The sequence below is a fragment of the Ochotona curzoniae genome, unplaced genomic scaffold (assembly GCF_017591425.1).
Source record: "Ochotona curzoniae isolate NIBS_2020 unplaced genomic scaffold, NIBS_Ocur_1.0 scaffold_3208, whole genome shotgun sequence".
Classification (NCBI taxonomy): domain Eukaryota; kingdom Metazoa; phylum Chordata; class Mammalia; order Lagomorpha; family Ochotonidae; genus Ochotona; species Ochotona curzoniae.
The window spans coordinates 10,887,266-10,903,850 of NW_024467106.1; the positions used below are offsets into that span (position 1 = coordinate 10,887,266).

The 16,585-nt window shown below is 40.7% G+C and overlaps 1 protein-coding gene across 1 annotated transcript in view; it reads left to right on the plus strand.

Annotated features, from left to right (window-relative positions):
* The window catches only part of MEGF9 (multiple EGF like domains 9), a 92,123-nt gene extending 75,824 nt beyond the window's left edge, over positions 1 to 16,299 (plus strand). The window contains exons 4-6 of the mRNA XM_040963882.1: positions 5,990 to 6,133; positions 10,113 to 10,382; positions 12,102 to 16,299. Of these exons, the coding sequence (XP_040819816.1) occupies positions 5,990 to 6,133; positions 10,113 to 10,382; positions 12,102 to 12,553 (866 nt within the window). The 3' untranslated portion in view covers positions 12,554 to 16,299. The remainder of the gene's footprint in view (positions 1 to 5,989; positions 6,134 to 10,112; positions 10,383 to 12,101) is intronic.
* The last annotated feature ends 286 nt before the right edge of the window (positions 16,300 to 16,585 follow it).

Consider the following 16,585-nt stretch of genomic DNA (forward strand, 5'->3'; position numbering starts at 1 on the left):
CTAACTTTTACAGAGCACTTATTGAAAAGGGAAGTTTCTCAAAATTTAGATTGCAAGGGAACATCTCATCTAGTTCAGTTTCCTTAATTTATAAATCAAAAAGGAGAAAACACCATATTTCATGGCATAGTACTTTACCCCTTGAAATAGTCACGTTATATCAGTAGCCACAGAATTATTATCCCATTCAACAGATTAGGAAAGCTGAAACTCGAATAAACTATTTGTTGAAGGTCACATAGCTGGTAAGAGGGTCAGTGGGAACTGGTACTCAAATCTGACATGAAATCCCATACCATTTTTTTCTTATGCTTTATTCCTTTCAGAGGAAAGTTGTAAGCTATTAGAAAAACAAATTCATATTTTGGCTCCTACTGAAGTTAGATTTTAAAGGTTCTGATCTTTATATTATTATAAAAATAATTGTTTTTACATGTAATACTTATTAGTTGAGTTCTTAAAATATTTTACAATACACAATACATTGTATAATGTTTTAATTTTTGTGATTAAAAAAATCAAGATAATAAAAATAAAAGTAACATGTACATACCGGAGGCAATTTGAAAATTTGATAGTTGGGAGAGATTACTCAGAGGGTGCTTGTCCCCTGTTACTCCCATTGGCATTTGGGTTCACAGTCATAGAAAAACCACCATCCTACCTTTTTTTTTTTTAAAGATTTCTTTTAATTATTTTTTATTAGAAAGGCGGATATACAGAGAGGAGAGACAGAGAGGAAGATCTTCCGTCCGATGATTCACTCCCCAAGTGAGCGCAACAGCCAATACTATGCTGATCCGAAGCCAGGAGCCTCTTCTGGGTCTCCCACGTGGGTAAAGGGTCCCAAAGCTTTGGGCCGTCCTTGACTGCTTTCCCGGGCCACAGACAGGGAGCTGGAAGGGAAGCAGGGCTGCCGGGATTAGAACCGGCGACCATATGGGATCCCGGGCGTGCAAGGCGAGGACCTTAACCACTTGCGCCACCGCGCCGGGCCCCATCCTACCTTTGATTAATTCATTTATTCATTAATTTTCCTTTTTTGGAACTGATGCAAGTACAAGCTATCTTTAAAGCAATATAGAAAGTGATGAATATTTAAGGATAAATTTTATTGTCTTATTTGCATTCACTTTTACTTCTTTATGTCAAAATTTGTTTATCTATTTGAATGCCAAGGGAGGAGAGACAGAAAGAGATCTTCCATTTACTGGTTCATTTCCTAAATGAAATGGCCAGGAATCAGGAACTTCATCTGTGTCTCCCACATGAATGGAGGGGCCCACACACTTGGGCCATCTTGAGATGCTTTTCCCAGGCCTTTAGTAGTGAGCAGGATTAGAAATGGAACAGCCAAGACACAAACCAACATCTATATGGGATGCTAGCATTGCAAGTGGCAACTTTAACCCTATACCACCATTTCTACTTCTGAAATAGCATATATACTATGCAGGGTCGGTTTTTCTCATTGAACTCTCATTGCAGGATAAATAGTTTAAAAATTGAAATAAGAAATTCTTCTAGTAAAAAAAAAATCCCTTTGGCCTGGCACAATGGCTGAATCCACTTATTCTCAGCCAACAAGAATAGGATCTCATATGGGCACTGGTTCATGTCCTGGCTACTGCACTTCTCTTCCAACTCATTGTTTGTGGTCCAGGAAAACAGTGGAGGATGGTCCAAAGCCTTGGGACCCTGTGCCCAGGTGGGAGACCAGTAGAAACTGCTGGCTCCTGGCTTTGGACTGGCTCAGTTCTTGTCTTTACAGCCATTTGGGGAGTGAACCAGCAGATAGAAGCCCTGTCTCTCTGTGTCTCTCCTTCTCTCTGTAAATCTCCCTTTCCAATAAAAATAAATAAATGTTAAAAAAAAAACCTTAAAATGTTTGAATATATGTGGTTTGTGAAATGTATTTTGATAGCCACAAAAGGTTCCAGCTCTTACCTAGATTAGTAAAAACTCCCAAATAAGAAAGGTTGTGCCCTCATAGTATTGTAGAAGCCAAGTGTTAAAAGTAGCGTGTATATATTGGCATTCTTAAACTAAGCATAGCAGCATGACCTGTTTTGTTTTGTTTTTTTCTTAAGTCATTGATTTGCTTTTTATTGGTTTTAACCTTTATGGTAAAGGAGTCATCAGCCAAGGTATGTGTTGAGGAAGACTTTCTAATGCTCCTCTTCTAAATTCAAATTTTAGGTTCCTTTTTGAAGTTTAGCATCCATCACTGTTTACAAGATCGCTCCTAAGTTGCAAAAATTCTTTCCATGTTTTTTCCTCTGAACATGACCTTTTCTTGTCACGTCAAACACAAAGAACTTATTATTGAACATCGTCTTTCTGTAAGCAGCTAAATTCTGTCACTGAATTGTTAGTTGCTTTGAGGTGCTTTTCAAATTTTCTTTCTTTCTTTTTTTTTTTTAATCAAAGTTTAGTGCTTTGTCAGATTTTTTTCTTCTAGAAATTCTGCCCACTGAACATTTTCAATGGAGGATAGCAGGTAGATTTTGTTTGTACTGTGGATATTTACTTTTTCCCCCAATTTTTAGAACACTGATATTTTAAAATGTTTGGTTTTTAGAGCTGAAATTCACAGTTTCAGCTATCTGAATTGTCAGTTTTCAGTTATCTTTATTGTCAGAAAGCTCTGTAGCTAAAGAGGAATCGAAGCAGGAGAGATCTTGAAAGAAACCAGTAACTGAAGTGCTTATTGCTGTGTGAGTGAGTAGTACTTTCTTTGCTATGTGAGAAATATTAAATAGAACAGCAGGTCTTTAAAAGTTATTATCTAAGGTGATATTAACAAGTGAGTTTGGTTTAATTGAAAATTAACTGTTCATATAATAAACCTTTGAAGCTGTCTTTCCCAGTGAATCCTGAAGCTTGGTAGTTGGGGGACAGGTTAGGGATCTGCTTGGTCATTTTGAATTGCGATTAAACATGTATGTTAAAAATATTTTTATCTTTTTTCAACTCTTGCTCTAGTTGTCAGGCATTTCATTTCACAACCTCATTTCTTCTCCCTGTTTTTGCGAACATTTCACTAGTCAGGAAAAGAAATCAAATAAGCCTCTTTGTGAAGTGTCACTGAACTGTATTTAACTTCTGCACTTTTCTCGTCTGTTGGATTTCTGTGTTGGTCTGTTCACTGACTGCTGTAGCCGTAGTTCTGAGCATCCTGTGGAAGCCGGGACCCCAGGGGGAGGATGTGAGTTGTGCTGACCCTTGGCCTTCCCTGTCTTCAGTGTCTGTGAGCTCCTTTCTGACAGCTCTCACAGAGCAGTGTTGCTAAGCACATAACTTTGCTTGCCTCTTTCCTTCGCATTTTCTCTGTTATTGAATTGTTTTTTATTTTGGCTATGAAATATGAAAACCCATGAAGAACAGTATAACAAACATCCAGGTACCCATGTCTCAAAATAACAAATGAAAGCATAGTTACCATATAAAATTTGTTTGTTTATTTTCATTCTATTTGAAAGCCAAAGAGATAAAACAGAGAGAAACAGAGAATCTTCTGCCCACTGGTTCACTTCCCAGATGCCTACAACAACTAGGACTGGGAAGGCAGAAGCCAGGAATTCAGAACTCAATTCATGTCTCCCACACAGGCTGCCAAGCACTTGAGCCATCATTCCTGGGCAGTGGAGCCAGGCCTGGAAACCAGGCCTCGTAAAATGGGATGTGGGTATCCCAAGCAGTGTCTTAACCACCTCCTAGAGTTAAATTTTCAAAATAGAAAACTTCAAATAAAATTGGAGTCCTCTTTGTATTCTTCCCTGGTCCCATCTTTCTCCTCTAGAGAAGCGAGCAGAACATACAATCCCCCCATATTCTCTCAGCCCATTTTCTGTGTTTACTGCACAAAGGTGCTTCAGAAAGTTCATGGAATGTGGAAGGAGATAATTTGGGTTAAAAAAAAAAATCAAAGATGCTTGCTTAGTTTTCTCATACCGTGCATCTTCATAAAGGCTGTGAAGATCTCTCCTGTGTATGGATATAAATTTTTTCTACCAAGATGAATTTAATCATTCTAAACTGTTTGGTTGTTTGTTTACATTTTAGAAAATGTTACGGTACAATTTCATAGGCTCAGAGATTCACCCTCCTTGTCCCCAATTTTCCTCCCTCCACTGATTTCCCCTATATTAATTCAATAGTATAGTCCTGCAAAGACAGTCATGGGTCCAGTATTCTGCTATGTAAGCGTGTCCTGTCATTGTGTATATAGACAGTGACAGAATTCTAGTAACCAGTGGTCCGGATATATTTGACAGTTTCATTGGGAGTCCATCTTTGATTTGGAAGTAGAGATGCACACTGCATTGTATCTTCACATCTCAATATGATAGTCTCTATTATACAGTTCTTTTACGTTATTATATGTTGATGCTTGGTTGATTTTGTATTTTGCATGAAGGTTGTCTTATATGACAAATATAATATGAAAAAAAGATATGAATTTATGTTTAAGTTATAGTTTTTCTTGGACTTTTTTGAAGTACCCTCATATATGTATGCATCCATCTGGTTGCTGTATTAGATATTTGCTTGCCTAGTATTAAAGAGTTGAATTTAAAATTTTCTTAAGATTTGTTCATTAATTAAATTAGTTGCAGAGAGAGAGTGAGATCTTGTATCCACTGGTTGTGCTCCTCAGATGGCCACCTGAAATGTGATCTGGGTCTCTCAGACGCGAGTGGCAAGGCCCAAGCACTTAGGCCATCTGCTGCTTTCCCCAGGCCTGCTATTATAGGGCTGGGGTGGAAGCAGAGCAGCCAGGACTCAAACCAGCATACATATGGGATTCTGTCATCACAAGGGGAGGCTTAACCACTTAGACCATAGTGTCATCTCCAGCTTTAAGGTTTTTGAGGGCCTGGTACGGTAGCATAATGTTTAAGTACCTCGCCTTGAAACACGCCAGGATCCCATATGGGTGCCGGTTCTAATGCTGGCAGCTCCACTTCCCATCCAGCTCCCTGCTTGTGGCCTGGGAAAGCAGTCATGGACGACCCAAAGCCTTGGGACCCTTCACTTGTGTGGGAGACCCAAAAGAAACTCCTAGCTCCTGGCTTCAGGTAGGCTTAGCTCCAGCCTTTGTGGCCATTTGGGGAGTGAATCATCAGAGGATCTTCCTCTCTCTGTGTCTTTCCTCTCTGTACATCTGCCTTTCCAATAAAATAAATAAATTTTTAAAAAGAAAAAAAAAAGATTTTTGTAAAAAAGTTTCTAAAATTCTGTACTTTGCTTTTTTAACTAATGTTTTTAAGATTTATGTATGTTTGTGCAGATTGATTTTCACTATGAAAATACCACAATTTATCTATCCTTAGGTAATGGATGTTTTTATTGATTTTATTGATTTTTTTCCATGTAATTGGCCTGCTTTGGGTATGTGGTCAGTCATCCAGGTGGGGGCTTATTACAGCTATAATCTTGTACCCAGCCTTTCCCTGAAGAATCTACAGTGCAATAGCAAATGCAGAACTCAGTGTAGAAATAAGATGGAGCATTAACTGAACTCTTTGCAGTTCCCATAACTTCTCTTTTCCTGCAACTCTTATAACCTTTTTGTTGCTAGCTTGATTTCTGAAAGTTGCTGTGCTTTAGGAATAAATCTGTAACTTAAAAATAATGTGCTTGGGGCCCAGCACGATAGTCTGGTGGCAATGTCTTCACCTTGCATGTGCTGGGATCCCATATGGGTGCTGGTTCGTATCCTGGCTGTTCCACTTCCCATCCAACTCCTTGAGTGTGGCCTGGGAAAGCAGTTGAGGACGGCCCAAAGCCTTGGGACCCTTCACTCATGTGGGAGACCCGGAAGAGGCTCCTAGCTCTTGGCTTCAGGTAGGCTTAGCTCCAGCCTTTGTGGTCACTTGGTGAATGAGCCAGCAGATGGAATATCTTTCTCTTTCTCTCCTTCTCTTTGTCAATCTGACTTTTCAATAAAAATAAATAAATCTTTAAAAAAATGTGTTTCTTTCAGGTGTATGTTCTAACTGCCAGGAAAATAGTCGAGGGGATCACTGTGAAGAATGCGAAGAAGGATTTTATCAGAGTCCTGATGCCAGTGCAGGCTGTCTTCGCTGCCCTTGCTCAGAAGTAACATCCACAGGAAGCTGCACTATAAGTAAGACCTTTCTCTGATTCTTCGTTTTCGAGGTGCAGGGGGTCGGGGTATCAGTGAATCAGTGATCAATAGGTATAAATTTCATTGATAAATGAAGTTATGGATGCTGTAAGTGGAAGGAAGTTATGAAAAAAGGAATTCACAGTGTAACCCATATATATCATATACATGAAATCACAGTATAATTTTGTGTAATTCACAAAAGCTCAATGTTTGCTAACTTGGGTCAAGGTACCATTCACTAATTATCCTTCCAAGGTTCTTCATCCAGATAGCAGGGGTCCAAATACTTGGACCATCTTGTGTTGCTTCTCCCAGACCATTAGTAGGGAGCTGGTTTGGAAGTGGAGCAGCTGGACATGAACCCCTGCCCATACTAAACATGAGCCTATGCCAGTGCTGGATGCCAGCATTACAGCCTGCAGCTTCATCTTTCCTGCCACAGCACTGGCCCTACAAATATAGATTTGTCTTACTAATGTAGCTCACCTACGAATTATCTATCGCTGTGTAACCAATTACAGGTTAAGTATTGCTTATCTGATATGCTTGAGATCCGTAAGTTTCTTAAATTTTGGAATATTTGCGTTCATGTAAAATATTTCAGCAATAGAACCCAAGTCTAAACACAATTAATTTATGGATTTCATTGACAGAATCCATTTTGTATATACATACCCTGAAACTATTTTTATACCATGTTTTCAGTATACTTGTGTTTTGACTACAGTCTCATCTGTTCATGAGATCAAATGTAGAATTTTCCACGTAGGACACCATTTCAGTGCTCAGGATATTTTGTATTTTGGAGAATTTTGAGTTCTTTAATTAGGATCCTCAACCTCTACCTTAAAGTTAGCGGCTTAAGATAATAAGCACTCACTACTTCCTGTCACTTCTGCTTACCTGGGGTGGTTTGCTTTGCATTCTTCCTTCCCACCCTCTTTTTCTCCTTACCCTTTAGATAACAGCTTTATTGAGAAATAATTACCATTCCATATATTTATTTAAAATGTGTGGTTCAATTTTTTTTTTTTAGTAAACACAGGCACACACAAACACACTCACATAATGTTGCCAACCATTGTCACAGTTACTTTTAGAACATTTTGTCACCCTAACTTTAAAAAAATAAAAGCAATCCTATACCTGTTACCCTGAAAACAAGTGATATAAAAGAGAGATTGAAATTGCCATGTATTTTGTAGCCTCATACCTGCACAAGAGGGAGTGCCAGGAGGGCAGGGATCATGAGGAACCATCTTAAAAACAGGCCAGAAGGAGGCTCAGGGCTCCTGGCTTCGGGTCAGCTGAGCTCTGGCCATTGTGGCCACTTGGGGATTGAATCAATGGATGGAAGATTCTCTTTGTCTTTTTCTTTTCTGACTTTCACAATAAAAACAAAAACAAATATTTAAAAAAAAAAAAAGACTTGGGGCCTGGCACGGTGGCCTAGCAGATAAAGTCCTCACCTTGAACGTGGCATAATCCCATATGGGTGCAGGTTCTCATCCCGGCAGCTCCACTTCCCATCCAGCTCCCTGCTTGTGGCCTGGAAAAGCAGTTGAGGATGGCCCAAAGCTTTGGGACCCTGTACCCACATGGGAGACCTGGAAGAGGTTCCTGGTTCCCAGCTTTGGATTGGCACAGCACCGGCCGATGCACTCACTTGGGTAGTGAATCATCAGACGGAAGCTCTTCCTCTCTGTCTCTCCTCTCTGTATTTCTGACTTTGTAATAAAAATAAATAAATCTTAAAAAAAAAAAGACTTTATAGCTTTACAGGAATTATAAACAAGAAATTGTGTTAGTCCTTGGGACATCTAAAATATCTTTTCTTTCGAACTCAGGGCATATGAAATTGCTTTACAAATGATTGTTAACTTCACTTTCATGTGATGTTTAAAATTTAGAAGTTTTCTCTAGAGAATTATGATACCTAACAAAAGCACTGTGCTTGAATCTTTTGTTCTTGTCTGGCTTTTCCAGAGACTGTAGGTTCTACAAGGCATTTTTAACCATTGCATCTCCACTTGTAGCCCAATTAGAATTATGAATGCTAATAACAATACATGCTGAGTAGAAAGATGCTTCAATTCTTGATCTTTCCCTTCTTCTCTCTCTGCAAATCTCTTTCAAGTAAAAATAAATAAATCTTTTTAAAATTAAAAGAAAAGGTATAATTGCTGCAGTGGGATTGGAGAGACCTCCAGTGATGAGAAGATCTTACTGAGCTGTAGCAGAGAGGACTTGAGAGCTGGTCAGAAGGCAGATGGAGAGAAGGGGCACTGAGAGGGAAGCTGTCTCTTGCCTGACATAAGTGGGCGGATGCTGGTACTACTCTCCGTGACAAAGGAGAGTTGAGGGGAAGACGGGACACTGGCGGGGGGGCGAAGGTTGAGGGCAGTGTTGTGCGGGTCTTATCTGAGATGTGTGTGCATCCGGGCATACCGGAAGTTAGCATACACTTTGAAGTGTGGAACAGGGATACAGACGAGAGATACACATTTTGGAATTGTCAGCAGTTCAGTGGCTAAGCTCATTCATGGAGAATGCTCAGGGTGAGAAGGAGAAGAAACCAAGAATTGAAGTCTGGAAAGGATCACCATTTAAGGTGGAGAGAAATGGAAGGAATTTTTATCAAAACCATATATTCTGCTTACTCTGTCACATCCAAAAGGGAAGGAAATTTATTTTTCTTATTATAAGTTTATTTTATTGAGATGTTTACATAGTTGGGAAGGAGGTGTGCCCATGTGACCACTGATTAGAGTGGGGAGGGTCAAAGTAAGGGGGGAAAGTGAATGAAAGAATTGCTTTCAATACAGATCTGGAGGAGGAAGGCAATGAAGGGGAGAGAGCCGCTCCTAGCAAACCACCCTCATCAGTACCCAGGGCTGAGGGACGGCCACTTGATGTCATCCCGACGTTTCCAGTGTGGAGTGTGTTCTGAGGGTACTGGTTAAGTGGTTTCAGTAGTTTTGAAATGCTGGTGATTTCGTTGTTCCAATGAAGGAAGGAAATTAAAAATAAAAGCATGAGAATGCCAGTTTACCACAATGATTTGGACTCTTGGTGTAAGCATATTGCTGTTGCTATCTGTCTGAACAAATTCTCTGAATGGCTTCATGAGTTTTACAGTTTTCTAGAAAGTTAGTAAATAAAATATAGATGATGAGTTTGGTTATTGTGTATGTGTTTCTTTTGAAAAAAAATTTTTTTAAAATCAGAGTTAGAGAAAGAAGGAGAGAGAGATGGAGAGAGATGGTCCATCTGCAGGTTCACTCCTGAGATGGCCATTGTGATCACTGGAGTTGGGCTGAAGACCTAGAGCCAGGAGCTTAGGCCAGGTCTCCCACATGAATAGCAAGGGTCCAAATTCTTGGGACATCTTGCACTGCTTTTCCCAGGCCTTCAGCAGGAAGCTGAAATAGAAGTGGAGCAATCAAGACATGAACTGAAGCCCACAAGAGATGCCAGCATCACAAGTGGTAATTTTACTGGGTACCATACATACCTGCCCCTCCATGTGCCTCTAAGATTGAGAGGAGAGGGCCCATGCAATGACTCATGAGCTAAATTATTACCCTGCACACACCAGGATCCCCTATGGGTGCCAGTTCACGTCCCAACTGCTCCACTTCCCATCCAGCTTCCTACTTGTGGCCTAGGAAACAGTTGAGGATGGCCCAAAGTTTTGGGACCCTGAACACATGTGGGAGACCCAGAAGAAACTCCAGGCTCCTGGCTTCAGATTGGCTCAGCTCTGGCCATTGCAGCCAGTTAGGGAGTGAACCAGTGCGTGGAAAATCTTCCTCTCTGTATTGCTGCCTCTTTCTAAATCTGCATTTCTAATAAAAATAAGTAAATCTTGAAAAAAAACATGTAGAGGAGATAATAAGGATGTTTTATACATCTTCAGGATTAGCGATTGTTTTGCATTATGAAGTGATTTTTGGCGTTCTCTCTTTTTTTTTAGAATCAGGTGAATCAGAACCTAAATGTAGCCAGTGTAAAGATGGTTACACAGGCCCAAACTGCAATCAATGTGAAAATGGCTATTACAATTCTGACAGCATCTGTGTGAAATGCGAGTGCCATGGCCACGTGGACCCAATTAAAACTCCAAAGATTTGCAAGCCCGAGAGTGGTGAGTGCATCAACTGCCTCCATAATACCACTGGATTTCGGTGTGAGAACTGCCTGGAAGGTTATGTTCAAGACCTCGAGGGAAACTGCATCAAGAAAGGTAAACCCTCTCCTAAGGTTGTACATTTAATACCTAAACTAACAGTGAACATTTCAGGACAGCTGCCTTTAGCATCCTAACACCTGCCACTCCCGCCAGAAGAGTTTCTGGAATAGGTTCTGACAGGTACGTGTCTGAAAAGATCTCCTTCCATTCCTGCTGCTCTCCCGACTCCCCAAAGCCACTCCAGACGCGTGAGGACCAAGACCAAGTCCCTGGCGACAGTGAGACAAATTCTCCTCCCATTTTCCCTTCATCTATTTTTATTTTTGTGTTAATGGTTTGAAAGTCCTGTCATTTCTTTTATCTTTTGGCTTCCTTTATTCTCATTACTTCCAGTGATCATCAAAGATTCAAAGATCCTTTTCAAGCAAGGACCTATAATCTGGTTAGAAGTTCCGTCTTAGAAACTGGAGTTCATTGTAACAACTTTCTCACTTGGAACCTAAGTTTCCCCATGTATGTTGGAGGAAATCATAACAATGTTCTTTTTTATGTTTTAAAAGAAACATTTTTAAAGAAAAGATTATGCATATGGCAAAACGTTTCCTATGGGGACGTTCAGTAAGGATTAGAAAAAAAAAAGTAATTATTTTAAATTCTGGAATAGTTAGGGGTGTCCAACGTTTCTTAGGTCACAGAGAGATTTCAGACTCTGTTCTGCAGATTGTTCTTCCCATTCTAACAGATGCTCAGGACCAAGCCAAGCAGTTGGTCTGTGGCAAGTGCAACATTTCTGCCATTTGCTTGACTTCCATAAGCTGCATGCTTGAGACTAAACGAGTCCAAGCGAGCTCTGTCACTCAGTTCTTTCCCACGTGAGACACATTCAGTGTCCGTACTCACGTGACGGGTCTCTGATGCTCTGTCTGGTCAGTTATTAGGATAAATTGATATGGCTGTTTGTGGTAATGGATTATAATGCTGATCCTAGTGATTTTATAGAGCACTGTGTGCCGAGCACTGCGAACGTTCAGTCTGATCATGCCTTATAGCATGTCATCTTTCCCAAGAACTCTGCAAGGTAGACTTTGTTCTCATTCTCTGGAGGAGGAAACCTGCGGGTGTAAGAAGACTGGCTTATCTACAGCAACATAGCTCTGCTTGATTCCAAAGCTTTTGACTCTTCCACTGGGCTATGCTGTCATGGAATTACAAAACGTGAGACTTAAATTACAAAGTAGCTGTAATCGTCAAAAAGGGAGAATTCCTACTCATGGAGTGAAAGAAAAGCTGTTTTCTCTCTTGTCTGACATCAACTTCGGACATTTAGATTGTGTTGTTCAGATCTGATTAGAGACAGTTTTTCCTGCACCACCTCTGAGAAAAAATTTACCATTATCAAATGCCATCAGATACATTTTTTTTTTAGTTTAAATGATTGAAATTTATCATCCTAACTATGTGTTTTAGACTCAACACAGACACATTAACTGCTTGTTAAGAATGGATATTACTGTATCTGTGAGTAAGAGGTGGAAAGCTTAATTCTCCCAAAGATTTTAATATAGATATTATACATATTGAAGGACATCCATAGATGTAAGAAGTTAACTTCCTAGAACTGTTCATCACTCTATTTCTTTAGAAATTATTTTTGACTTGCATACTTTAAAGCAGAGCATCATGTCAACACCTCACGTCAGCATCCATTCCATGTGTGTTTCTTTTATTGTTTCTCAAAACTAGATACATTTCATTCTCTGTTTTTGTTTTCAGCAGTTATTGTTCCAACACCTGAAGCTTCTACCATTTTGGTTTCCAATGCCTCTTTGACCACATCAGTGCCCACCCCTGTTCTAAACAGTACCTTCACCCCCACAACCCTGCAGACTATCTTTTCAGTAAACTCTTCTGAAAACAGCACTTCAGCTTTAGCTGATGTATCATGGACTCAGTTTAACATCATCATTTTGACAGTCATCATCATCGTGGTGGTGCTGCTGATGGCATTTGTGGGGGCTGTGTACATGTACCGGGAGTACCAAAATCGGAAACTCAATGCCCCCTTTTGGACCATCGAGCTGAAAGAAGACAATATCAGTTTCAGCAGCTACCATGACAGCATTCCCAATGCAGATGTGTCGGGACTATTGGAAGATGATGGCAATGAGGTAGCTCCCAATGGGCAACTGACCCTGACGACACCCATCCATAACTACAAAGCCTGACAAACTGGAACTCTCCTCCTGGATTGTAAACCACAGTGCTTGCTGAGACTGCGTCAGCCTCTGACCAGACCAAGCCTGGGTAGAATTCACTGAGAAGGCAAAGGCAGATCTGAGCTGCTCAGATACAAATCCTAATGCACTTGGCCTACCTATTGCTCTTGGTTTACCCATGAAATCTGAAGCATTCATCATCATGAAGGATTCGAAGCAAAGTATATTTTTGTACTAAATCACGTGGGAATATGGAAAGGCTGAATCAAACTGTGCAGCCCCCAGTCCGCTTTGACCCTCAAGTAAATTCTTGGAGAAATGTTCACCAAACCAAAAGTACCAGGATGATGAATGTGGAGAGGGAAAGGAGTGCTGCAAGACTTCATCTCCCTTCCCAAAACTTGCTCTTTTTTTTTTCTTTTTTTAAGGAAACAAAAAGGAGGATCAGGGATTAAGTTTATTTTGCTGTACAACAACACTTCATTGAGGAAAAGCTGGAGTTTCAGCTGTATTACTATAAACAATCTTGATTGTTCTGGAATGGGGCAGAATAGTCCCAAGAAGATTTTTAGAAGGGCTTGATTTTTTTCTCCCAGGGTTCATGCTCTGGTGGGGAGATTGAAGCACAGGATAAGCTAAAGGCAGAGAGCATAGGCAGCAACGGGGAGCAGGAAGCTAGTGGTCCTCCTCAGGGTGTCCGTGTGAATGGCAAATTGTCTACAAATAAGGAGTATTCCTGCTTCTAGAGTAAGATGTATATAGTTAATGTAGGATATCTGGTCAACATTGTATTTGTATCTATTTGTAAAAAAAAATCATGTCATATTTTATCATCTAGAATTTATTTGTACAGCATTTAATGGCATTGTAAAAAGAAAACAGGGAGTGGTTAAATTACTGTAAAAGAGACAGCAATGTTGCTAGAGCTGGGACTCTGGAAATATCACTCATGCTTAGTCCCTCTTTGGACATTGTTGGAACTTCTAAGAGTTAAATGTTTCTAATCTTTTCTCAGTCTAAAAGTAGAGTTATATGCTCTTTGACTTGCTGTTGGATTCAAGCAATAGATTCTGAAGTCAAAATCTGTAAGCTGGGACACAAGCTGCATTCTCAAAAATGCCCACCTAAGTTAACCCTAGCCACTCCATAGATTTTATACAATTGATAAGCCACCATATGCTCATTAAAAGGTGTTTTTTCTTTTTAAACCCCTGAATGTAAAAGACAGTCTTCCAAAGGATTGAAATATTTCAGTTCCAAAAGAAAAGCCATCCCACCACTTGGGGTCCCTAGCTTTCATTCTTGTGAAATATTTTATCCCTCATCAAAACTAAAAAGCTTCCTCTTCTTTGAATGTAGCTTGTCACTCCCTCACCGTGATGTTTGTGCAGCTTCTCATCCACAGTTGAGTGTGTGTGGTTGGTCTTCGCTGTCCTCAGCTCCTGTGAGGCTGACAGGTTGTGGATTAGGCGAGCCAGCCAAGGGGGCCCAAAGTCCAATGCAGACATTTATTAAGAGGAACAACAAGCTGTGAAATGATTAGGAAACAGTAGACTCCTTGTTAGCTTAGACTTAGAAAATCCAAGGTGACCCTTTTGCCTAACTTCCTTAGAGAAAAACCTAGGCTTTGGGAAACTCCTACAATGCTCTCAGGATTTGGAGGTGGTGCCCTGGAAAGGTGCAGGCGAGGGCTCTACAGTGACCCAAGCATGTCCTGCCATCATTCATAAAATTAGAGATTCCATGACATTAGACTCATTCAATATTTCTGTCACTGTTTGTAGTTTGCAAAGGACTTTCCCATGTGTATCCTTTGTTCCTCACCATGGCCCCCAAGCAAGGAATTATCACCCCCATTTTACAGACAAGAAGGCTGAGGCACAGAGGTGCTAAATGTCTTGTTCGAGACTAAACACAATGCGTGGCATTAGTAGGCTTGAGATCGAGACTCCTGACTTAGATTCATATGTACAATAACACATAAATTGCCTGGCTGGGGACCTAAGACAGTTGGGAGGAAAGTCCCTTTTGTGGATGTTTGTAGATTATTAAAATTAAATACCACGTTCCAGGCCTTTTAGCTATTGGTAAGACTTTGTGGAAAGAACCACAGAACTACTGTACAGAGTACAAGTTCGAAACCTGCCCATTTATGCTGTATTAAACTGACCTACTCCCCTAAGCTGCTTGTGCCTGCATAGACTGCGCCAAGTGGTAGATCCACCTTCCTCCCTGACATGCACTTCAGCCCCTGCCAGAAAACAGCATTGAGGATGGTGAGAGGCAAACATTAGCTGAAAGGAGCTAGCTCAATCAAGAAAATGTTTGGTGGAATCCAGAACCGAAGCTAAGTAGTATTGACTCTGTGAAGAGTTCTGGCAACAAATCTTCAAACATTATTGCAAAAATGAAATTGCAATGAACATTTACCCTTAAAGTACCTGTTAACGTCTCCTAGGTCATGTCCTTATTTTATTACCCCGGAGAAGTAAAGTGAAGGTCCTAAACTTTGTTTGATGGATGCTTTAGTGTGGCGCAGCCTTTTGCTGTGAAATGTAAATCCGTCTTGAAGTGATCTGCCACTGATATCAGACATGACAGCTCTGTGGAACGCACGGGCAGCCTTCGTCTCTAAAGGCATGAGCCTGGGAACTGCGGTGTGCTGCCGTGGGCCCCAGCAGTCCTTGCAAAGCCTCATCCTGGAAACCGTTTTTTGTCTAAGGATTTGAAAGTGTTTATTTTGTGAATCTTCTTGAGAAATGACAGAAACTGCTATGAACTAGTACTCTTGTCATGTAGTCCATCTGGCCAGCCCATGTGCGTTTCTGACCCTTCAGTGCTTTAGGTGGTGTCAGGAGTGGCCTCGTCCTTTCTGTCTCTCCTCTCAGGACTCTCTTACCTAGAAATGACCTTGTATGCTTGATGTCCCCCTGCCCCAGGGCTGCTTGGGCTTTAAAAGAGGAAAGCGGAGCAGTTATGGGATTGGAGGAGTGAGATTTCTTTTTTTTTTTTTTTTTGGAGGCGGGCAGGGGGCAGGATTTGTAGAAGCCTCCAATTACATGGCTGCTCTCGGCCACAATGTTTCCTGGAAAAGAACCCTGAAAGCAATACTTATGGACCTGAAAACAGAGAAGGAACAGAGTAACCTGTTAGAGAAAGAAAGGCCTCCAGAGAATGCTCATAGTCTGTTGTTGTCTTCTCGCTAGTAAGGACTTTGGGAGCTAAAACGAGTTGGGTGTGAGGGCATTCTCCCTACCCTGAGCCAGTGACCAGGACGGCAGGCAGAAAGCAGCCAGAAAGAGGCCTCTGCAGACACTGGGTGAGAACCAGCGCGCTGATGGCTATGCAGCCCCAGCGTGTTAGCGGATAATGCGGCTTTTTCAAAGGCATCTGGGAAGCTTGCTTTTGTGTTTCTTATGCTAGGTAGTAACTGCAGTGGCGGCCCTAGGTTAGCCCAGAGGTTCCGAGCTAAATTAATCCAGAAGTGCTGTGATTTACAGTCAAGTTGCAATGCTAGGCACAGGCACTCTGCAATCAGTTAAATTCCTGCCCAAGCAATTAGGGAATGTTTCTGAAACATTAAACGTGTATTTATGTCACTAAAATTCTAACACAAATGTTAAAAACACGTCTCATACATAGGCTGTACTAGGAGGCTTCATGATGCATTTCTAAATTTGTGTATGATTTGAATATATGAAAGAATTTATACAAGAGTGTTATTTAAAATTATTAATAAATGTATATAATTTGTACCTATTGTATTTGTTTTACTTTTTATGTGTTCAGAGTTGTTACAAGTCCATATGTGTGTATGTATGTGTATACCAGGAATCATTTGTTATCTATTTCATGGAAAGTCTTTTTTCTGAAAATTTATTTATTTTTATTTGAAAGGCAGATTTACAAAAAGAACAAAAGAGAGAGAGAGATCTTCCATCCTCTGGCTCACTCCCCAAATGGACCCAAGGGCTGGAGCTGATCTTATCCAAAGCTAGAAGCCAGCAGTCTCCTTCTGGGTCTCCCATGTGGGTGCCAAGG